The sequence below is a fragment of the Protomyctophum bolini genome (genome assembly GCF_963924005.1).
Source record: "Protomyctophum bolini genome assembly, chromosome: 5".
NCBI lineage: Eukaryota > Metazoa > Chordata > Actinopteri > Myctophiformes > Myctophidae > Protomyctophum > Protomyctophum bolini.
Window position 1 is genome coordinate 2,303,165 of NC_137866.1, and position 24,695 is coordinate 2,327,859.

The window sequence follows — 24,695 nt, forward strand, 5'->3', positions numbered from 1 at the left end:
TCCTCTCTCTCTCTCTCTCTCTCTCTCTCTCTCTCTCTCTCCTGCAGTCTCTGCTATTTTCAGTGGAGGAGGTTGTCCTTCCCAGCTGTGTCTGGCGGAGGCAGTGTAGTGCAGGGCAGGCAGCCCTATACCATGTGACGTGGGCGTGTGTGTGTGTGTGTGTGTGTGTGTGTGTGTGTGTGTGTGAGAGAGAGAGAGAGAGAGAGAGAGATAGCACTGATCTTGTGCATAACATGTGTGGTGCAGAAGATTGGGTGTGTGTGTGCGTGCTACATAGCTAGGCCTACTGTATAAAATTGCACATTAAACTTTATTAAAAAATCACACGTACCCGTGTGAAGTAAGTAGTGCAACTCCATGTAGGGGTCCCCGGAACTTCCAGACCAGTAGGAACGCGCCCAGGGGGCCGGGCCGGTTCCGGCGAGCCGCCCCGCGTCTGAAACGGTTGAGAAATGACAAGTTACCGTGTGGGGGTCCCCAGGGTGTCCCTCTAGTCTACTGTAATGTACTGTACTGTACTGTACTGTACTGTACTGTACTGTACTGATACACCTGAAATCATCATAAGTTAATATGTAGGCTATGTGCATGTGTTAGGCTGCACAACAGTGACACTTGGTTTTGAAAAACAACCAAATGCTATTTTCGTTCTCAGACCCAGCCAGCCAGCCACACACAAAGCTACTTAATGAAGTGGTTGCACCACTTCATAATCACACCCCTGTGAAGTGAGGGGCGCTTGCCTCTTATCATCTTACAACATCGAGGACAAAACAAACATTAAAGTCTGTTCATTTAATGTTTGTGTTAGTGACAATTAAAACAAACATTAAAGTCTTTTGTCTGTCTGAAATTCTTTAGGAACAATAGATATCCCTTGAGATGAACCATCTCGTTTTCAAGGGGCTCCGCAATTCACTAAATACACTTCATACATAAAGACACTTTTTTACAAACAATTCAACCAGACAAAACAAAACAAGACAAAACAATACAATTCCAGAAACAAACAACAAAACAACAAAACAAAAACTGCAACAAGACAACATTTCACACAACATGGACATAACGTAGACATGTAGCCTATCATTGTTCATTTAATGTTTGTGTTAGTGACAATTAAAACAAACATTAAAGTCTGTTCATTGTTAATGTTTGTGTTAGTGACAATTAAAACAAACATTAAAGTCTGTTCATTGTTAATGTTTGTGTTAGTGACAATTAAAACAAACAGTAAAGTCTGTTCATTTAATGTTTGTGTTAGTGACAATTAAAACAAACATTAAAGTCTGTTCATTGTTAATGTTTGTTTAAGGAAAAACAAACATTAAACCTGTAGCCTACTGTATATAGGAGGCCGGGCTATAGTGCCACTCAATAAACAAATTAGGATTGGGAAGCCTGCAATGCAACTTGATAAGAGGTTTTCAAAGCTATAGTTCATCATTTTTAGCTGATGGGACAGTTTCCAAGTAGCTTAATATATTTGTTTAATACTAAAGATTTCTATTGCCACTTAACTGAGGAGGATACTTGTAAAGTCCTGACAAGAGAGAGAGAGAGAGAGAGAGAGAGAGAGAGAGAGAGAGAGAGAGGGGGGGGGGGGCACCTTGAGGCATGTCATTGAGTGACAAAAGCCTGGGTGGTAGTAGGCTTTTGATTGATTGATCGATCGATTGATTGATTGATTGACAGTTTGCAGAATGACAGTACATTTCAAGCACAACTCGATACAAAAACTGTTAACTGTGAGTGGACGACACCATAAACTTAAAGCATTAGCTACACTTGTTTACAAGAGGGTCCACCCTGTTTTTGATTGATTGATTGAAATCTTTATTAACAGTTTGCAGAATTACAGTACATTTCAAGCACAAACTCAATACAAAGACTGTTAACTGTGAGTGGACGACCCAATTAAGCCTTACACTTGTTTACAACAGGGTCCACATTGTTCAATTCATCAAAACATTTAGAGACAAACAAATAGACACTTCTATGTAGTTAAAGAACAGAACAGGAATTCATCATATAGGAAGCGAAAAGGGAAAAATATATATATACAGTGAGGGGAACAGGGGGATAAAAGAAAACGAAAGACAGAGTGTAGTGTGCCTGCACACAACACCATGCGTTGATGCCATGTGTGCATATGTGCAGGCACCCAACACCACGTCCATACAAAAACATAGTACAATCCATAGTACAAAGACAGAGTGTAGGGCGCCTGCACACAACACACACATGTTCAACTCATCAAAACATTTAGAGACAAACAGGACAAAACAGGAAATCATCATAGAGGAGGCTATATTAACATAATTTAAATTGGATAGAGAACGAAGATTCACTTGCATGAGATTATCTTCTATAGAAGTGAGCAATTTCTGTAACAAATTAATAAGTAACAACGAGGCCGAGCTGCAGGCAGCTATTAAACAACAAATCACTGTTTGTTTAACATGCAGCAGATTGGTGGGGGGCGGGGTTATAAAAATACAACACATGTATCCGGGTTGGAACAACCACCGAAAAGAAAACGTTCATTCATGCTGGCCGCTCCGCTCGCAGTGTGAACGGGCAGGGTCTGCACAGCACAACAACGGATGGTCTGGACGGTTCTCGGCGTATAGAAAACAGAGTCTATAGCTATATGAATCTGATGATCACCTACCTATACAGTCATGACACTAGTACCGCGGCACCTGCTCTTCGGTTTAAGCTCTTTTAGGCTTTTCGTTTTTTGGACTCTATTGTTCCGTGAATGTCACGTTGTTGTTGTTGTCGCTGAGGCGCAGAGCGAGTTCCCGAGGAGGAGGAATATTAATGAAGATATTAACTTGAATATTGACTTGTCTAAAGTGCTCAGGAAGGTCAGCGAGCGGTATCTGTCCGTGGCCATAGATGCCAGCCTGGTCGCGGAGGAGAAGTTCATGTACCTCCTGGGGTAAGGGCATTTCTGATTCACGGCATGTTTTACGGTAACTAGACTAGTTTTTAATTTAAAAAAAAAACATACATTTAAAAAGAGGCAATTTAATTGTGAAGAGTTTGGGGCTGATTCTTGATTGATCACAATTAATCAAATCATTTGTCAACAGTGTAGGCTATATATGTATATATACACTGTGATATCATATAATTTAGTTTCAGTTTCGGAAATGATAAAAACTAGTAATACCCGTTCGAATATATTATGAATAATCAATCACTCTGGTGTCAGGCAATTAGTAGGTGTCGTTTCTGGGCAATAATTCTATACCATATGTTATCATGCATGTTCGTGATTTTTTTTTACTTCAGTCTAGTCTGTCTGTCTGACTACAGGTCTGAAAGGGATCACGCAGTCTAGTACCTGGCTCTGCTGCAGGTGTGGGAGAAGTTTAGCATTCTATTGTTTCACGGAGAGACCACTTGGTTAAGTTTTAAACCCCACTCTACACGACATAGGCCCACAGGGAAGGTGCAATTCTGGGGAAATTGCTTAGGCCTCATACACACGTATCAAGCCCCCCCCCCCCAGAAGCAAAGATTTGAGTTAAAAACGTTCGCTCTGAAAGAATATTGATATAAAGATTTGCACTACATTTTCACGATTAAAAAAAAAATAGCAGATCTACAAGCTCGTAGTAATTATGATACTATGCTATACATATGTACTATGACGTGCTATGACTACATACAATGCAATTATAGTGCTGTCTACATAACATGCTGTAAGTCTGTATCAAATGCTATCTAAGTCTACAGAAATGCTATCTAAGGGGGTAGGGTAAGTGATGGAGTCTGAAAAGGTGGGTTTTCAGACTACGGCGGAAGATTGGGAGTGATGCTGCAGTTCTGACTGCAATGGGAAGTGCATTCCACAGTTTTGGAGCCAGAAGGGAGAAGAGTTTTGGGACGTGTGGAGCGTTGTCCCGGGCGTTTTTAGTTATAATGTACTTTTGTCTTTTCAAGGTCTCCAAAGCTCCGGATGTTAACCTCAGCCTTGACACCAGCGTTCCTGAGGTTTGGAGGCACCAGGCAAGACTTCATGGTGTTTAGCCCCCAGGAGGCGTTGACGCAGTCCACCAGTTATCATCCACACAACTCTATTTCAAATGCAGGTTAGTTCAAAACTATGTCCACCATATGGTTCCCTTCTATAGTTCTAGCCTTGGTATTTAGTTGTCGATTTTGACATTACGAAAGTAAATGTCTGATGCAATAAGTCTTGATCTGAGGCCCTTCATACTGCAAGATACAAAACATCGAGTCAAAAGTAATTGTGATTATGGTCAAATTGAAGAAGGCTGAATGGAACTTTCATCATATTAACTGGTGCATTCATATAGCGCCTACACACACACACACACACACACACACACACACACACACACACACACACACACACACACACACACACACACACACACACACACACACACACACACACACACACACACACACACACACACACACACACACACACACACACACACACACACACACACTCACACACCTTTACATAGATTGTGCATTACATTCACACATTCACACACCGATGGCTGCGGAAACCATGCAAGGCACCAACCAGCACACCGAGAGCAATTATGGGTTCAGTGCCTTGCTCAAGGACACTTTTCCAGTGAGCCAACATGGTGTTCATGCCATTCACAACTCCAGTCAAATGGAACCTGAGTCACTAATATCTGTCCTGTGAAGGAAGTAACATGGTCTACTACTATACTACCATTTATCGTGAAAGGGCCCATTAGACTGTGGTCATTGCAGGTCGGTAATAATTATATTGGTGTTTTCAGATGCCTGTGAGAAGCTGGAGCTGCCTCCCTTACTGGAGAAGAGGTTGAAGAAGGAATGGAATAATTATATTACTATTTTCAGATGCCTGTGAGAAGCTGGAGCTGCCTCCGTTACCGGAGAAGAGGCTGAAGAAGGAATGGAATAATTATATTACTGTTTTCAGAGGCCTGTGAGAAGCTGGAGCTTCCTCCGTTACTGGAGAAGAGGTTGAAGAAGGAATGGAATAATTATATTACTGTTTTCAGATGCCTGTGAGAAGCTGGAGCTGCCTCCGTTACCGGAGAAGAGGCTGAAGAAGGAATGGAATAATTATATTACTGTTTTCAGAGGCCTGTGAGAAGCTGGAGCTTCCTCCGTTACTGGAGAAGAGGTTGAAGAAGGAATGGAATAATTATATTACTGTTTTCAGATGCCTGTGAGAAGCTGGAGCTTCCTCCGTTACTGGAGAAGAGGTTGAAGAAGGAATGGAATAATTATATTACTGTTTTCAGATGCCTGTGAGAAGCTGGAGCTGCCTCCCTTACTGGAGGGCCTATTAGACTATGTGGTCTTTGGTCAGTAATAATTATATTACTGTTTTCAGATGCCTGTGAGAAGCTGGAGCTGCCTCCGTTACTGGAGAAGAGGTTGAAGAAGGAATGGTCTCAACAGGTCGTCTACCTTCGACAGGAGGACGTACAGAGAAAGTACAAGATGATGAAGTTCACAGGTAGCTACCGTACTGTAGCCTACGATGGGAAGAAGGGTTCTGCAATATTATATACTGCTATACTGTACTTCCACTATAGCCACAGGGAACATGGTACATGTGGACATTTAGTTTGGTATTCCAGTATTAAATGGATGTATACCATTGCTGCGTGTAAGTCCCAAAGTGGGGTCCGGGGACCCCCAGGGGTCCTTGAGGGAGTTCCAGGAGGTCCCCAGCTAAATGATAGTTTGGTACCAAATGGACCCTTATATGGGTCTGTAACTCTGAGTGTGTACAAATGGAACCAAATAGACCCCAACGGGTCCTTTTGGTTCCATGTTTAGACTTGAGTTAAATTAACATAGATTAAAACATAGATCCCCAGTAGGGAATTGGGGGTCCCAGAGATAGAAATGCCATTAAATGGGGGGTGACCGTAGCCTAATGCGTGTGAAACTGGGGGTCAATGAAATAAATATGTTTCGGGAATCAGTGCTAGAGCCGTGAAAATCCTCTCTTATGGGGGTCACTGGCATATGTTTTCAAATGGGGGTCCGCGGCCTAATAAATGTCGCTTTTTGGGGGTCCTTGACATGAAAAAGTTTGGTAAAAAAGATGAAAAAAATAAACTAATTGTGTGTTCTCATGTTGTCAGAGTACACAGTGGATTTGCTCCATTCCTTCGCCAACTGTACGGGGATGGACCTGATCTTTGGCCTCAACGCTCTCCTCAGAACGTCTCAGAACGCCTGGAACAGCAGCAATGCCCGGTCTCTGCTGCAGTACTGTGAATCTAAACGGTACAGCATGGACTGGGAGCTGGGCAATGGTACGTTTACAGCAGTAATGCCCAGTAACGTTTACAGCAGTATAATGCCCAGTAACGTTTACAGCAGTATAATGCCCAGTAACGTTTACAGCAGTAATGCCCGGTCTCTGCTGCAGTACTGTGAGTCCAAACAGTACAGCATGTCCTGGGAGCTGGGCAATGGTAGGGTTTATTTATTAACTTTGTTTTATTACATGGCTTTGGTTGAACGCTTGATTCTGATTGGTCAATCGCTTAATTCAGCGGTGCGTTATCTCATCATAACGACCGCTCCGCTAAATAACAGACCTCTGCCTAATCAAACCCTCTGAGCACCAGCTGCGCGGCTGCGCCCCGCTTGGTTTACTGCTGTTTCCAACATGACAATCTTGTTGACATCTTCAACCTTTGTCCTCAGACAAGCTTTCAGATGACGACACACGTCATGTGTTGACAAACAAACCTTAAATACAGGATCAATAAGACGGACACAAAACGACGGTACAAGACATCCGACAAAACAATTACCAGTACATGATGCATCCATAATCCAATCAGCATTGCATCACAGCAGTCCAACCACAGTATACTTTTAAATCAAAAGCGGACCTCACACAATTTCTGAATGGACGCCATTATGATTATCCTCCCAAACTTATCAGAAGAACCATTTTAAGAAGAGTCTAATCGTCTCCAGTTTGACACGGTACAAGGTGTCCCTAATCCAGTGAGTGTGAGAAGGGGAAGTGGGTGATTTGAAACACTTATTTTTCATTCAAATTGGTAACCAGTTCAGAGAAAAAGAGGAACTGACCAGGTGCTCAACGGAGACCGCAAAACGTGATAATGATAAAAAGGTGCTCACACGGAAGTTAAAAAATGAGGAAGGCCTTTTATTACCTTTGTCTTATTACGCCTTTACTGACCTTTGGACCTTGTTGGTCGGAACGTGTTGGAAGTTAATTGCCCTTTTCATTTAATAAAGGTGTTCCTCATTTTTAACTTTGAGTGATCGGATCCACTCTTTTTATCTATGGTAACCCGTCCACATGGTGCAGCGTGTAAATGTGACGTGGCGTGCTAATGGCGAGGGCCCTTTTCTTTAGAAGGAAATGAGCTCAGACCTCATACGCTCATACGTTTGTTTTTTCCTCAAACTGTTTTTCATAAATAACTACCACGAGGAGGACATTAAAGTCATGTTAACCCATTCTGGGTGGGAACCCCTTTTGGTGTTTTAAGCATTAAGTTATACTTTAGCTATTGAAAAATAGCAGATCCACAAGCTCATGAGAGGGAGGGGGGGGGGGGGTCCGTGGCCCAATAGAGATAATTCTGGGGGTCCTTGACATGAAAAAGGTTGAGCACCAACTGACATAGAAACATGGGTTTTTCAGAAAAATCATGTTAAATACTAAAACATTCTGAGCTGATGTGAAACACAGAGCTCCTTTTCACTGTTTTCTGTCATTCCTAGACGTTCCAAAGGGAATCCTTTTGAGATGTGTTGCTTTACATCGGTTGGCTGATGAGCGATCTATCGACACAGAACAAACTGTGCACTGTTCTGTTCAAGACTGGCACAGTACAGTTCTCCTTTAATTAAAGTCTGAGCTATTTAAGTGCTCCTAGCTTCAAGGCCATTTCTCCCAACAGACTTGTGTTGAAAGCAATACTAATTTCTCTACAGAACGTCTTTCTGCCCATGAAGTGCACATCTAAATGTTTTCCAGCAACATTTGATAGTGCAGGTCACGCAAACATCACATGTCATGATGGAAGTTAGATTGTGTACATTAATGTGTCTTATAAACAATATATAGAATATAGGTTGCTGCCTTCAGGAAGGAGATATGGTGTTCCAGCATACAATAAGGTCAGACTAAAGAGGTCCTTTGTCCACCAGTCGACCTTGAGGCTTAATCAGGAGTTGTAGTAGCCACGGGGTAATCTAGGCGGTGGATATTACTCTTGTCTTCATGTCTCTGTTTGTAAATTGTCTTGTTCTTTGTGCTGTGTCAAATGTGTGTATATAATGTGTTCTGCAAAGCAAAGCAAAGGAAAGGTACTATGTTTACCCAGGGTAACTGGACTAAGCTCAATAACTTGTTTACAGCCAGGCCCTGCTCATAGAACATTTCATGGTAGAGGTTCAATGCCTTGCTCAAGGGCACTTCAGCGGTGGTAATTTTAACGTGCCGGTCCGGGGATACGAACTAGCGACCTTCCAGTATCAAGACCTCTCCGCAAACCGTTCGGTCACCGCTGCCCCAATGTAAATTGTCTTGTTCTTTGTGCTGTGTCAAATGTGTACACATATAATGTGTTCTGCATACTTGGCTGCTGGGTCGCAAGAATATTTCAGTGTGAACAGACAATAAAGTACTATATCATATTATTTTCTTTCCCATTTAGAACCCAACAGTTATGAAAAGAAGGCGGGGTTCCGTGTGGACGGGAACCAGCTGGGTCAGGACTTCGCTCACCTCAGAGAGATCATCAGAAGCTCAGCTTGGTACCACGACGCCCGGCTGTACGGCCCGGATGTTAGCCAGCCACGAGACTTCAGAGAGAACCTAATGGAAGGGTGAGAGTTATTATATATATTATACTGTATGGCTTTTTTTATTATTTAACTATTTTGACCTGAGATCAGATTCTGAAAATGTCTTCTACATCCTGACAGTTTTCTGAAAAAGCTATGTTTCTATGTCAGTCGTTCTCAAACACTTTCATGTCACTTTTCACGATTCTTCAAAAATAGCAGACCTACTCGGTGGCGTGCTATGAGCTTGTAGATCTGCTGTTTTTCAATAGCTAAAGCACAACATAATGCTAAAACCAAAAGGGGTTCCCACCCCTAAATGGGTTAACTATTTTGATATGTAACCAGTGTTTATTTCGTCGACTAAGTACGAAAATTGTGCGTCGACTACCTTTTTCCCCTGACAAACTACATGGAAACTAAATGAAAACTAAGCTACGAAAACTAAATATATTGACTATTTCGTCGACCAAATAAAAACTAGACTAAAATGTCTAGACTGGGACTAGTGGACAAGAGATCTAGTATAAGTCATTTTACACTTGAAAATAGCCAATCTACAAGCTCACAACGCGCTGCGACGTGTTGTGAGCTTGTAGATTGTAGAAGTGTAAAAACAGTCATTACAACGACATCAAGGCCCACAAATACAATTTTAGTCGACTGTCAGCTGTAGATTCAGTTGACTAAAATCGTATGATATTTAGTCGTGTAGCTGTACAGGTTGAAGTATGTCCACGCATCATACAGATGTCTGATATTGGTTTTATTTTCCATGCGACTTTCAACTCCTCCAGTCACCAAGACACCGTGAAAACTAGAATAAGAACAAACATACATTTGTTCAGATGTAGGAGTCCATACTCTACTGTGAAATAGTAATTAGTGAGTCCACACATGTGCATTCAAAAGATCAAACAAAGTCCACGGTTCTACATTAAGCAACATTAAACAATCCACAACAACGCATCACAATGAAATCACAGAGAGTATGTACCGTGTGCGCCTTTGAACCGTGTGCAGATTGATTAATATCGTCTCTCTCTCTGACGTTCCCAAAACATACAACTTCTCTCCAGGAACTCAGTTCAACCTCTGACCCTAATTACTGACAGGTGACGTCATGTGAGTGACGTGACACTCTGATCATGTGACTCCCTTCCAAAGGGTGCATTTTTACCTTGTCATATTGCCATTTCTAAATTCTATTTATTCATAATGAAATCAACCTTTTTATCCAAGTAGGATCATAAATGTTGCACACAAAATAACAATTAATATTACTTATATTTATAACTGAAAACCCTGTCTCTCGTTCTGGGACAGTTACACTATGACTTAAACTAAAGAATCTGCCAAAAACAACACTAACTCATGGTTGGTTGAGTCAAGCCTGTTTTTTTTTATGTTAGCTGTTTGAAAATGGCTCATCTACAAGATTACAACAATGCAATCTGCTATTTTCAAATGTCTTGAAAAACAGTACCTGAGGCTGACTTAATTGATTGTACTAAAAATAATATTTTCATTTTATAACACACAAGCTTCTAAAACGACAACTCTTGCCAGTCAAACACACAGCCTGTGCAAATGGTGCATTTTTTAGCAGAAGTAAGTAAGGGAGGATTGTACAACGTAGTAATGGTCTCATGTGATGTGCATACTTCAGCTAACCACATCAACCTAGTCCCTTTGCCCCAGTCTGTTGCCCTACTTTACTGGCGTTTACACTTTGTTGTTTTTCTATTGAAAAATAGCAGATCTACAAGCTCATAGCGCGCCACCGAGTGGCGCGCTATGAGCTTGTAGGTCTGCTATTTTTGAAAAATCGTAAAAATATGTGGCCCAAATCTTTGAATATATATTCTTTCAAAGTGAATGTTTTTAACTCTGGTCTAAATGGGTTAAACTGTTGCCCTACTTTACTGGTGTTTCCACTTTGTCGTTTTGCTGCCTTAGAGGACTGCAGTTGAACAATATTATTGTCTTATATGGACACATGTGGGACTATATTGCTGTAATATGAATATAATTATGTATTATTCAGACAGACAGCAGCGAGTAAAATGCTCCCGAAAATAAAGTAGTCTCTGTGACAACATCTAGGGACCACAATCTGCATTCAAAGATGTTCCTAGAAGCTTTGTCATTTAGACATTATTTTTGTCACCAAAAAAAGTCATCATATTGTTTTACATATTATTATTTGGGGCAGCTTTAAATCAGATAAAGAACAACTTTCATATCGGTCAGATGAACACTCTAAATTGACGTGACAATCACAACCAAATGTGAAATGAAAATATTATAATGTTAATATTTCCCCTCACCAACAGATTTTTAGAGAGTGGAGCAGAGGCAATTGATGCATGCACTTGGCACCAGTAAGTGGACCGTTCCTCCCATTAGTAAATGGTACATTTATATAGCGCCTTTATCCAAGGCGATATACATAGATTGTGCATTACATTCACCCATTCACACACACACATTCATACACAGATTGCGGCGGAAGCCATGCAAGGCACCAACCAGCACATCGGGAGCAATTTGGGGTTCAGTGTCTTGCCCTAGGCCTAGGACACTTCCACATGTAGGACAGGAGGAGGAGCCGGGATTCGAACCGCCGACCCACGGATCATTGGACGACCTGCTCTACCTCCTGAGCCACAGTCGACAATCATGTGTGTGTGATAAGGGCGGCTGTCTGTGGCTCTGGAGGTAGAGCAGGTCGTCCAATGATCCCTATGGGTCGGCGGTTCGACTCCCGGCTCCTCCTCCTCCTGTCCTACATGTGGAAGTGTCCTTGGGACGCAAGACACTGAACCCTACGTTGCCTCCAGTGAGTCGGTCGGTGTGAGCTCGCCACCGTCGGTGTGTGAATGTGGAGAAGTGAGGACGCTGGCGTCGACTGTTCACCGCTTCACCTCCCGATGTATGAATGAATGAACCGTTGTGAAGCGCTTTGAGCATTTGGTAGAAAAGTGCTGGAAAAATGCAATTCATTACATTTCAACATTCTGTGTGTAATTCATATACATTAAGCTGCTCTAATGAATGTATTCGTTCTTTAGTTACTATGTGAACGGCAGAGACACGTCCTTGGAGGACTTTCTGGATCCTGACGTGTTGGACACGTTGGCCTTAAAGATCACGGAAGTGCTGGAGGTAACGTTATGTAGTTCTAATGTTATGTTATAACGTTATGTAGTTGCTATGTGGTGGATTTAACCCATTTTGGTGTTCGCATTATGTTATGCTTTAGCTATTGAAAAATAGCAGATCTACAAGCTCGTAGCGCGCCACCGAGTGGTGCGCTACGAGCTTGTAGGTCTGCTATTTTTTGAACAATCGAAGAACGACTTTTTCAGAAAACTGTCAGGATGTAGAAGACATTTTTAGAATCTGATCTCAGGTCAGAATGGATTAATATAAGTTCCATTGTGCTCCTGTCTCTCCCGTCAGACGGTTGAACTGGTCTCGCCTGGAAAGAAGGTGTGGCTGGGGGAGACGAGCTCCGCCTACGGAGGAGGGGCTCTGGGACTGTCGGACACCTTCGTAGCTGGATTCATGTGAGTATGTGTGTTTGTATTAATAGTATGGATTCATACAAACAAAGAAAACACCTGCAACATGTAACATACCGTGTGCGCCTTCTGCAGATTGTTTTAGGAGAGCTACTTTATCTTCTCTTATATTCTTTGTTTAAGAACACTCTTTTTTAGACTTGGGAAGAGCTCCTTACACCACTGAAACTCAGCTTGTTCTGACTGAGTTCAGCTCACACAGGTGCAATCAATGCTGCCTCACTCTAATCACAGGGCACTGCTCCTGCATGCCCTTCTAGCTCATAATGAACAGCAATAAAGGACCAGGCACCCACACACACACACAGCATACAAATACAATATGTACCCAAATAAACATACATACAATGTTCACATATTATACATTTTCAGAAAGGTAAGCATTGAAGCAATAAAAAAAGAATATTACAAAATACCCATTGCTGGGACAGCTACACTAACCATAACTGCAAGCACAGGAGCAGCGCATGTCGGACCATCGCATGTCCCCGGTGCGCTTCGGACCTTTGGTGTGTCAGGAAAGCGCGCGCACCCAGATTGGCCGCCGACCCCGATCTGAAAATATGTTGTTGCTCGAGTCGACACATTTGACTATTTTACTGGTTAGAAGTAGCACAGCTTTTGTTTCAGTATTTTGTGACGTAAACCATTTGTGAATCATTTCTATATAATTACAGGTGGCTGGATAAATTAGGACTGGGTGCCAGACTGGGATTGGATACCGTCATAAGGCAGGTTCTGATTGGTTCCGGGACGTACCACCTGGTCGATGACAATTTGGATCCACTTCCTGTAAGCAAGTTTCAATGACTTTGTGTTACTTGGTTCCTGAACCTCTGATTTAGACCTTTTTAATGTTTAATTATAATGATTTAGACCTTTTTAATGTTTAATTATAAGCAATGTAAGGGAAGGAGAAGGTTACACACCTAGTTACGATGCAAAAAAACGTTTGTTATTGAAAGACAACAATATATATATATATGCCTTCTCCATCATCAACTTTAACCCATTCTGACCTGAGATCAGATTCTAAAAATGTCTTCTACACATCCATCCCAAAAATAGCAGACCTACAAGCTCATAGCGCGCCACTCGGTGGCGCGCTATGAGCTTGTAGGTCTGCTATTTTTAAATAGATAAAGCACAGCATAATGCTAATACCAAAAGGGGTTCTAATTCTAATCTTGTTGCTTTGGTAGGACTATTGGCTGTCTGTTCTATCTTTAATAACACATATCTAATTATAATCTTTGGTAGGACTATTGGCTGTCTGTTCTATCTTTAATAACTCATATCTAATTATAATCTTTGGTAGGACTATTGGCTGTCTTTTCTATCTTTAATAACACATATCTAATTATAATCTTCGGTAGGACTATTGGCTGTCTGTTCTATCTTTAACCCATTCTGACCTGAGATCAGATTCATGCGAGGTTTCCACTGGACACACACTGGTCTGATGAACCCATTCTGACCTGAGATCAGATTCTAAAAATGTCACAGTCGTTCTTTGATTTTTCAAAAATAGCAGACCTACAAGCTCGTAGCGCGCCACTCGGTGGCGCGCTATGAGCTTGTAGATCTGCTATTTTTCAATAGCTAAAGCATAACATGATGCTAACACCAAAATGGGTGCCCGGTCAGAATGGGTTAATAACTCATATCTAATTATAATCTTTGGTAGGACTATTGGCTGTCTGTTCTATCTTTAATAACACATTATTAATTATAATCTTTGGTAGGACTATTGGCTGTCTGTTGTATCTTTAATAACACATATCTAATTATAATCTTTGGTAGGACTATTGGCTGTCTGTTCTATCTTTAATAACACGTATCTAATTATAATCTTCGGTAGGACTATTGGCTGTCCGTTCTCTACAAGAGACTGGTTGGACCCGAGGTTCTGAAGATGGACATATTGAACCCTCTGGGAAAGAGGAAACGAGTGAGGCTGTATCTGCACTGCACCAATAAGAGAAGGTATTCTTGGGTTAAAGAGCAGTGTTTTTGGGCAGCGATTTTAGTTTTTTTTGGTCATAGTCTCTTAAATAGTTTTAATTTAGTTAACCGGAATGTTTTAGTGTTAGTTAGTCGACTAAATCATACGATTTTAGTCGACACAGGGCTCCATTTTCGTCATCCATAAACCCCTTTAACTATTCAAAAATGTTTTTCAAAAAAAAAAAAGAAAAAGGAAAAGAAGTTTAGGGATAAGGGGTTTAGTGGTGCCCTAAATCTACAGTTGATTTAGTCGACAAAAGTGTATTTTGTCGGGCCTTGATGCCGTCGTAATGACATTTTATACTTGCTGACAATAGCCGATCTACAAGCTCACACCGCCTGCTATTTTCAGCATGCAACCAAGTGTGAAATGACTTATACTGGATCCCTTGTCCACTAGTCCCTTCCTAACATTTTAGTCTAGTTTTTATTTGTTGACGAAATTGTCAGTCTTAGTTTTACTCATCATAGCTCATAGTTTTTCATTTAGTTTCCATGTAGTTTTCGTCAGTGAAAAAAGGTAGTCGACGAACATTTTTTTCGTCTTTAGTTTTAGTCGACTGTTGTTGACGTCGTTAATGCGATCTCTCTCCTTCGACATCAACGTGTTGTTATGAATATAAATCCCTGTTTCTTCTCCGTTTCTCTAGCGCGTGCTACAGGAGTGGAGCGGTCACGCTGGTGGCCCTGAACATGAACAAGAGTCCAGCTGGAGTCCTCCTTCCTGCTCAGATGTCTGAGGGAACAGTGGAGGCCTTTGTCCTTCAGGCAGAGCAGCCCGGGGAGGAGGGACTCTACTCCAGGTACTGATCAGTGATCAGCCCCTCTGGCTCCTTAGTCTGTGGTCTATTAACCCGTTCTGACCTGAGATCAGATATCTAAAAAATGTTTTCTACATCCTGAAAGTTTTCTGAAAAAGCTATGTTTCTATGTCAGTCGTTCTTCGATTTTTCAAAAAAATAGCAGACCTACAAGCTCGTAGCGCGCCACTCAGTGGCGCGCTACGAGCTTGTAGATCTGCTATTTTTTCAATAGCTAAAGGATAACATAATACTAACACCAAAAGGGATATTATATCCATTACCCCCTCCATTATATTTAATGGAGGGGGTGATAGCCACAAGGTCTTAATAATCTTTCATTGGTTAAATATGTTTCTAACCCACAGACATCCGCGCGTCCGAAACGGTCGAGAAATTACACAGTTACCGCGTTTGCAGCTTTCCGTGCTCACTTCCACATACGGTGGCAAAAAACTCGCAACGCATCACGGTATAAACATTGGGGCATTTATCAAATTGGACATTAATTTATGAAAAAACGTGAAATGGAGGGATGCAAGCTTTCACTCCCCACCCCCAACACCACTTACCACCATCATTGCTATCGTGAGGAAGCCAACTAACTCCATTTTGGACTTTAATCAGTGCTGTTTAACACTGTGTGTTAGTTAAAAAATCACACCCGTGTAAAGTGAGGGGCAACCAAACCCCTTATCATCGTGATAACATAACATAACATAACATCATATGCTGAATTGCTCAGTGACAGACAAAACTAACATTAAACTCTGTTCATTGTTAACGGCGTTTAATGTTTGTGTTAGTGACGAAACAAACATTAAACTCTGTTCATTGTTAATGGTGTTTAATGTTTGCGTTTGTGACAAAACAAACATTAAACTCTGTTCATTGTTAATGGTGTTTAATGTTTGCGTTTGTGACAAAACAAACATTAAACTCTGTTCATTGTTAATGGCGTTTAATGTTTGCGTTAGTGACAAAACAAACATTAAACTCTGTTCATTGTCAATGGCGTATTTAATGTTTGTCTAGACAAGACGAACATTAAACTTGTATATAGGAGGGGCTAAAATATATTGACGCTCAAACTGTCTGCTAAAGCAGCTAACTCCAACCCCTCTCATGCAAGTCATTGACAAAAGTCACATTGAACCCTTTCAGTGTTTTAACTAAGCATTATGTTATACTTTAGCTATTGAAAAATAGTGAAAATACGGCACAAATCTTTGAATATATATATTCTTTCAGAAGACTTTTTTAACCCATTCTGAACGGGCACCCATTTTGGTGTTAGCATCATGTCATGCTTTAGCTATTGAAAAACAGCAGATCTACAAGCTCATAGCGCGCCACCGAGTGGCGCACTATGAGCTTGTAGGTCTGCTATTTTTGAATAATCGAAGAACGACTGACATTTTTTAGAATCTGATCTCAGGTCAGAATGGGTTAATCAGACCAGTGTGTGTCCAGTGGAAAACGTCGTATGAATCTGATCTCAGGTCAGAATGGGTTAAATGTCGACGTCGGGCCTAAATGGGTTAATTTCGGGAAAACAAATGGAACATTTTGGAGTTGTGTGGTTTTGGATGAATGACGAGTTGTTGTGTTTGTGTGATTTATCTGTAGGTCCGTGAGGCTCAACGGAGACGTGTTGAAGATGGTGGACGACAGAACCCTCCCTGAGCTCAGAGGAACGCGTCTGGAACCAGGAGATCATCTCCAACTCCCCGGGTTCTCGCTGGCCTTCTACGTCTTCACCGAGGCCCGGGCACTGGCGTGCAAGTGACTTTAAACCACCACGCCAACCCCCCTCGCCTCACTTCCCGATTCTGTAAGGAATAGCAGATCTATAAGCTGAGCATTATAGTGAAGAGATTTGGTATTATCGGGCATAGCAGTGGGTGTGATTTTTCTTCTGGCACCACGGAAAAATCAGCCATTCATTTTTCCCATGAAGGTTTAATTTGTTTCTTTTTTTGTGCACTCCCGAGTCCTAAATGTGGAAAGAGAACATTTAAAATGCAATGTCCCAACACGGAATTAAATTCCGTGTTGGACATTGCATTTTAAATGTTGAACCCCTCAAAAACTACTAGGCATGCGGGACCCCCCTTAGACAGGCTCAGATACCGGGCACACGCGCTCCACACCGCTCCGCTCCACACGCACCCATGGTACCCATGGTACTCCTGGGAATATCTCAAGGAATTGGCAGCTCTGGAATTAGATTCTGGCCCCATTTTTGCACAGATTTTTCAGTGGTGCAAGAAAACCACGTCCACTGCTATGCCCCCTATTAGGGTGGAGAACCCTGGGTGACACCGGGTCAAGATGGGGACACATTATGGGGGCCCATGGGTGGACCCCAGTCAAGAGGGGACACATTAGGGGGCCCATGGGTGGACCCCTATGGGTGACACCGGGTCAAGATGGGGACACATTATGGGGGCCATGGGTGGACCCCAGTCAAGAGGGGACACCGGGTCAATGACGTATACACGTATGGGACGGACCTGAAAATAAAACTCCCAGGACAATAATATCACTGTTGTCTGACAGACAGCAACACGGGTCACATGGTACCAGAACCTCAGGGCTGGTTGGTTGGTTGGTCATTGGACTGGCCGTGGCCAATCGGCAAAGAATGTTAACATAATTATAGCTTTGTTGTTCGTCTGTCTTCAATGAAAAGCTGTTCTTTCTAACGGGGAAATAAATGTATTTGAAAGAACGACTTGAATGCACCACGATTTCATATTCTTGTTTAATTTAAAGTCAGAGAATGGGTGTTTTGTTTTTGTTGAAGTTTAACCCATTCTGGGCGGGAACCCTTTTTCGTGTTAGCATTACGTTGTGCTTTAGCTACTGAAAAATAGCAGATCTACAAGCTCGTAGCGCACCACTCGGTGGCGCGCTATGAGCTTGTAGATCTGCTATTTTTTGAAAAATCGAAGAACGACTGACATATAGAAACATAGCTTTTTTTCTCCAGAAAACTGTCAGGATGTAGAAGAACATTTTTAGAATCTGATCTCAGGTCAGAATGGGTTAACTACTGTACAACTGTCGACACTAGTGCATTTTATTGGCACCATTTCAAGCGATTGCAGCAGCTGTGTTAAGCTGTGTTTATATGATATATATGTTTATCCCATTCTGAACGGGAACCCATTTTGGTGTTAGCATTATGTTATGCTTTAGCTATTGAAAAATATCAGATCTACAAGCTCATAGCGCGCCACCGAGTGGCGCGCTACGAGCTTGTAGGTCTGCTATTTTTTGAAAAGTCGAAGAACGGCTGACATTTTTAGAATCTGATCTCAGGTCAGAATGGGTTCATCAGACCAGTGTGTGTCCAGTGGAAACCTCGTATGAATCTGATCTCAGGTCAGAATGGGTTATATAATGCTGTCTGTGATGGTCTCATTCCTCCTGCTCCTCTCCGTGGGTGATGACGTAACACAGTGATTTGTAATCCAGGTTCCCGGTCGGATCGATGATGGAGGACCGGAACATCTGTTTCACCTGGAATACATCAGACAAAATGTATAGTTTTTTTTTTTACAATGAAAGAAGCGAAAAAAGAATGTACTTTAATTGCCATAGAGAACATTAAATTGGTTATACTGTACCTCCTCGGCTGTGAATTTGTCTGCTTGTGTCGTTAGTAGTTTCTGTAATCTGGAGAAAATGGTTTGCGTTAGAAGTCCTTATTCCATTATTCCAAATTAAAATGACATAACATATACCCAGATATTTCTTCGCATTGTGACAAATGTAATACAATAGATGCAAATCTTCTTCATAGCTTCGTCCTTTGCCCTCGGATACAAAGATATTGGATTAAGATATTTGAGACGCTCTCTGATATTTTGAGTATTCATATTGACCCCGATCATTATGTACTAATAATTCTGGGTTTGTCAGACTCCATGCCTATGTTGACGAGAGCACAGAAACAACTCTTCTCATATATGGTCTGATTACAGCGAAAAAACTAATTCTGACACACTGGAAGAAGGAGGAGGCTCCTGCATTTAAGCACTGGTTAACACTAGCCAGTCTGAAAAAAATTCACTACTACTCAGTCGCTGAACGGTCAGAGGGACCGTGTTTTTGGTGCGATTTGATTGGCCACTCTCTCCCCCACTCCCTGGAGACGTCCAACTGGAGACGTTCAAGCCGGCTGCATCCCATTTCCAACGAATTAAATCATATATGTTTGGCTGGTTAATTAACTTGGAATTTGTTTACTATTTTGATAAGATAATATGAATACAATGATTATTATCCATGATGAGGGCAGAGGGATGTTATTATTGAATGCTCGGTTTCAATGGAGCGAGAAGCTAGCTAGCCTAGCCTAGTTAGCTAGCTGTCTGTGTCGTGTGTTAAATGAAATGACTATAGTACACTTCATCTTGAGAGAATAAGGTATTTCCTGAGAAACAGGGAGAGACAGTTTGATAAGGTTTGGCTGCCCCTTGTCCATTACCTGAGTAGAAACGATTAATAGACAGGATACCATTGATATGGTTGACTGTACGCCAGTTTCTTTTCAGATGTTTTCCATGAGCTTTCTATCATCTTATTATATAGTATGCAGTGTCACTGAGCAGTATGGGTGGGAGGGTTAATGACATTTGACGGAAAATAAATGTATTTATTCCAAGTTAAATTACACAGAACTTACTCGTTTTTGTGTACGTAGCCTTTTGCGTCGGGATCGAACAGTTTGAAGGCATTTAAGATGGTCTCTTCTGGGTCTGTGCCTGCACGCCGCAAAACAAGACGGAAATATTATATTTAGACCCGAGGGAGATTCTACCAATGCCTTCTAAAACCTGACAGTTTTCTTGAAAAACATGTTTCTATCATTCTGTCAGTCGTTCTCAAACATTTTCATGTCAAGGACCCCAAAAATGATATGTAATTGCCCACTGACCCCCATCTGAAAATATGTTGTTCCAGGGACCCCCCCCAGAAGGAAAAGCAACTGTGAAATAATAGAAAGATTTGCGCCACATTTTCACGATTTTTCACAAATAGCACATCTACAAGCTCATAGCGCAACACCGAGTGCCGCGCTATGAGTGAGTGTGGAACTATAGTGGCCCTCTGGAGTGAGTGTGGAACTATAGTGGCCCTCTGGAGTGAGTGTGGAACTATAGTGGCCCCTCTGGAGTGAGTGTGGAACTATAGTGGCCCTCTGGAGTGAGTGTGGAACTATAGTGGCCCCTCTGGAGTGAGTGTGGAACTATAGTGGTCCTCTGGAGTGAGTGTGGAACTATAGTGGCCCTCTGGAGTGAGTGTGGAACTATAGTGGCCCTCTGGAGTGAGTGTGGAACTATAGTGGCCCTCTGGAGTGAGTGTGGAACTATAGTGGCCCTCTGGAGTGAGTGAGGAACTATAGTGGCCCTCTGGAGTGAGTGTGGAACTATAGTGGCCCTCTGGAGTGAGTGTGGAACTATAGTGGCCATCTGGAGTGAGTGTGGAACTATAGTGGCCCTCTGGAGTGAGTGTGGAACTATAGTGGCTCTCTGGAGTGAGTGTGGAACTATAGTGGCCCTCTGGAGTGAGTGTGGAACTATAGTGGCCCTCTGGAGTGAGTGTGGAACTATAGTGGTCCTCTGGAGTGAGAGTGGAACTATAGTGGCCCTCTGGAGTGAGTGTGGAACTATAGTGGCCCCTTTGGAGTGAGTGTGGAACTATAGTGGCCCCTTTGGAGTGAGTGTGGAACTATAGTGGCCCCTTTGGAGTGAGTGTGGAACTATAGTGGCCCTCTGGAGTGAGTGTGGAACTATAGTGGCCTCTGGAGTGAGTGTGGAACTATAGTGGCCCTCTCCGTCCCTGATGTAATTCATGGTGACTCACCGTGTAGCTTCTCTCCAAAGAGCGTCAGGAACATGGTGAAGTTGATGGGTCCGGTGGCCTCCTTCAGCATGTCTTCAAACTCCTTGTCGTTCACGTTCAGTTTGCCTGAGAGAGAAAATTACATTTAGATGTAAGCGTTCAGACATGATCCAGAATCTATGATAAATGTAATTGTTTGTGTATGCATTATGTATAGTACTATACCAGTGATGCAAACAACAACAAACAAGCCTGCATCCTTAGACTCACTAAATAGAGACATTAAGGACACAGTCATGTCATCCTCTGGGGTCGTGGGATGCAATACTGTACTTGGTACTGTACTCTTAACATCGTTGAAGTGTTCTGACCTGAGATCAGATTCATACGAGGTTTCCACTGGACACACACTGGTCTGATTAACCCATTCTGACCTGAGATCAGATCCTAAAAATGTCAGTCGTTCTTCGATTTTTCAAAAATAGCAGACCTATACAAGCTCGTAGTGCGCCACTCGGTGGCGCGCTACGAGCTTGTAGATCTGCTATTTTTCAATAGCTAAAGCATAACATAATGCTAACACCAAAAGGGGTTCCCGTTCAGAATGGGTTAAAATGTCCCTGGGACCAATCTCTAAAACACCACCTCCTGGGTCCCGGGACCATTACATTGAAAACCTCTTTACATCACTGACTGTTATACAATACATCATTTCAAGCCCCTGTTTGCTACGTGGGTTTAATTATATTATAATTAATATAGTTAATATTATAACAAATAATATACAAACCCAAAGATGCGTATGTGTCCTTGAGATCTTCTTTGTCGATAAAGCCATCCCGGTTCTGGTCAATAAGCGTGAACGCCTGATCAGGGAAGTATTGATACAAGTTAAAACTGATCAGGGAAGTATTGATACAAGTTCAAACTGATCAGGGAAGTATTGATACAAGTTAAAACTGATCAGGGAAGTATTGATACAAGTTAAAACTGATCAGGGAAGTATTGATACAAGTTAAAACTGATCAGGGAAGAATTGATGCAAGTTAAAACTGATCAGGGAAGTATTGATACAAGTTAAAACTGATCAGGGAAGTATTGACACAAGTTAAAACAACAAACACACAAAGAGTTGAGTCTTGGTGTTGGTTGAACTGTGACGTTCAAATGGGTCTCCGGAGAACTCGCCAGTTTACCAACTCGCCACCATTTAGTGCATTTTAGTTTTACTTCACCTTAATTTAAATTGCATTGAATTGAGAGAGAGAGAGAGAGAGAGAGAGAGAGAGAGAGAGAGAGAGAGAGAGAGAGAGAGAGAGAGAGAGAGAGAGAGAGAGAGGATAGTTGTTTAGAGTTAACACTAAAGAAAGTAGGAATGCTAAAAGTGTAAACACCAAAGTACCGAAACAATGTAATTAATTAGTAAACAATATCCTGAAATGGTAGGACTACTTTATCATCGGTATTCACATACTCACCTTTTTATCAGCATCTAGCTGACCATTTAATTGCACAAAATAATTTGATCACTTTGGAAATGAACTGTGGGTTTGACTATATTACACTGATGAAGACAGCATGCTCGCATATTAACGATGAAGACATCGATGAAGCATTTTCACCGTGGCGAGTTGGTAAACTGGGTTCTCTGGTATCCTTCAAATGAACCTGTAACCCAGGGGTGGGCAACTGGCGGCCCGGGGGCCACATGCGGCCCCCATGCCTTCACTTAATGCGGCCCCGGCATGTTAACCCATTCTGAACGGGAACCCCTTTTGGTGTCAGCATCATGTTATGCTTTAGCTATTGAAAAATAGCAGATCTACAAGCTCATAGCGCGCCACCGAGTGGCGCGCTACGAGCTTGTAGGTCTGCTATTTTTGAAAAATCGAAGAACGACTGACATTTTTAGAATCTGATCTCAGGTCAGAATGGGTTAATCAGACCAGTGTGTGTCCAGTGGAAACCTCGTATGAATCTGATCTCAGGTCAGAATGGGTTAATATCAGAATACTGTATTGATTTCAGCTGTTTACAATTCCAAACCCGCTTTAATTACTAACATGACTATAGTATTAAATGACTATATACCTAATGACTAGTATTACAATTACATTTTTGTGTCCAGTTATGTTATGTTATGTTAACAGTTCATAAAGTCAACATAACTATAACCAAATGCATTTGCATACTTTTCAGGATTCCAATTCAAAAATAGCAACAAAAAAAAATCAGGTTTTCAATTCAAATATAGCAACTATACTAGCTGATCTACAAGCTCACAACGTGTCGCACCGTGACATGTTTTGAGCTTGTAGATCAGCTGTTTTTTGCTACGACAGTATTAAGCAATATATTGGCCCTCTGGAGTGATTGTGGAAATATAATTATTGGCCCTCGATCGCCATCGTCAAAGTCCCCCAGCCCCGCCCCCTGCTCTGACCTCTTTGAACTCCTGGATCTGTTGCTGTTCAAACATGGAGAAGACGTTGGACGAGGCTCTCTGGGCCCTCTTGGCCCCTCCTTCCTTCTTCTTGGTCTTTCTGCTGGCCTACAGTAAATACATACAGCATATTATGGGAAGACAAAACACGTTGGTTATTCAAGTAGTACAGTATACATGTATTAGGCCTACAGGTTATGCATCAACACAGCATGTTATTAAAGACGTAAACTCCAGACAACCAACTACAGTACAGTACAATATTCATAATTATGCTCAACTCAAAAAGGGTATTACTATTATCCTTTAAAGCGATGTACGTAAATATGTTCATCACGTACCATCTCTCTCTGTCTGTGTGCTGTTCTGCTGTTCCAGGGAGTGGGTCTGATGTCCTGTGATGAGGCCTTTTAAACGCGGCGGCTCCCTGGGACGTCCCGTGATGACAGTCGGAACGCAGCAGGTTCTGAGACTGCCAGACTCTCTATCTTCTCCCTGGGACGTCCTGTGACGCAGCAGGTTCTATAGTCTCCATATATGGACACGTTGTCTGAGACAAACATCCTGCTTCTCAAGAGGCCTTCCACTAACAACTGTTGTTATTAACGATCCAAAGCGTTTACAGTATCAGCTGTTTATTCCGTAATGCAACATGGGTGCTATTATACCAAGTTAATTATTATTTATTATACCCGCACACTGTGTAAGACATACCAAGCCATCAACCCAGATCTATCTGTTCACCCACTCTATACAGCACCAGCAGTACACCTTACATTGAGGACTATTTGAGGATAACCTTTACACGGTTTCGGTTGTCCGCTCATAGACTGCGTGTGGAAATGGGAATACCACCTGAACAGCGGTTGAACAGCGGGAATACCACCTGAACAGCGGTTTTGCCAATGTGAGACTGGTATACAAAACGAACAACACATACTGGTGTGTCCTCCGACCTCACACAAGATATCAGAGTGAAATATGGACATGAGGGTATTGATTTGAGCTCACTCTTTGTGGGCACTAACAGAGAGACTTTGCATAATTATGCTACATGCCTGCCTGTCACTTGTGGAGCAATAGAAAGCTCTGGTTGTAAAGGGTTTCTGTAGTGTGTATTGTATATTTTAATGTATTGTACCTTTTAAAGTTTTT

The 24,695-nt window shown here is 42.0% G+C and overlaps 2 protein-coding genes across 2 annotated transcripts; one reads left to right on the top strand and one right to left on the bottom strand.

Moving 5' to 3' along the window:
• Window positions 1–2,684: 2,684 nt before the first annotated feature.
• Window positions 2,685–17,132, top strand: hpse (heparanase; the record flags this gene model as incomplete). The annotated part of the gene is made up of 13 exons (XM_080764110.1): window positions 2,685–2,947; window positions 3,958–4,106; window positions 5,213–5,255; window positions 5,430–5,512; window positions 6,150–6,323; window positions 8,718–8,889; window positions 11,184–11,231; window positions 11,922–12,015; window positions 12,313–12,419; window positions 13,112–13,226; window positions 14,296–14,420; window positions 15,092–15,244; window positions 16,871–17,132. The coding sequence occupies 13 exons, from the start codon at window positions 2,685–2,687 to the stop codon at window positions 17,028–17,030; spliced, it is 1,686 nt and encodes a 561-aa protein (XP_080620236.1). The 3' UTR covers window positions 17,031–17,132.
• Window positions 17,133–18,417: 1,285 nt separating this feature from the next.
• On the bottom strand, window positions 18,418–24,641 carry LOC308315458 (myosin light chain 5-like). Its single transcript, XM_080763443.1, has 7 exons — window positions 23,882–24,641; window positions 23,541–23,648; window positions 21,888–21,963; window positions 21,119–21,223; window positions 19,938–20,016; window positions 18,877–18,925; window positions 18,418–18,769 (listed from the first exon to the last, which is right to left on the bottom strand). The coding sequence occupies exons 1-7, from the start codon at window positions 23,882–23,884 to the stop codon at window positions 18,668–18,670; spliced, it is 522 nt and encodes a 173-aa protein (XP_080619569.1). The 5' UTR covers window positions 23,885–24,641; the 3' UTR covers window positions 18,418–18,667.
• Between the last annotated feature and the right edge of the window lie 54 nt (window positions 24,642–24,695).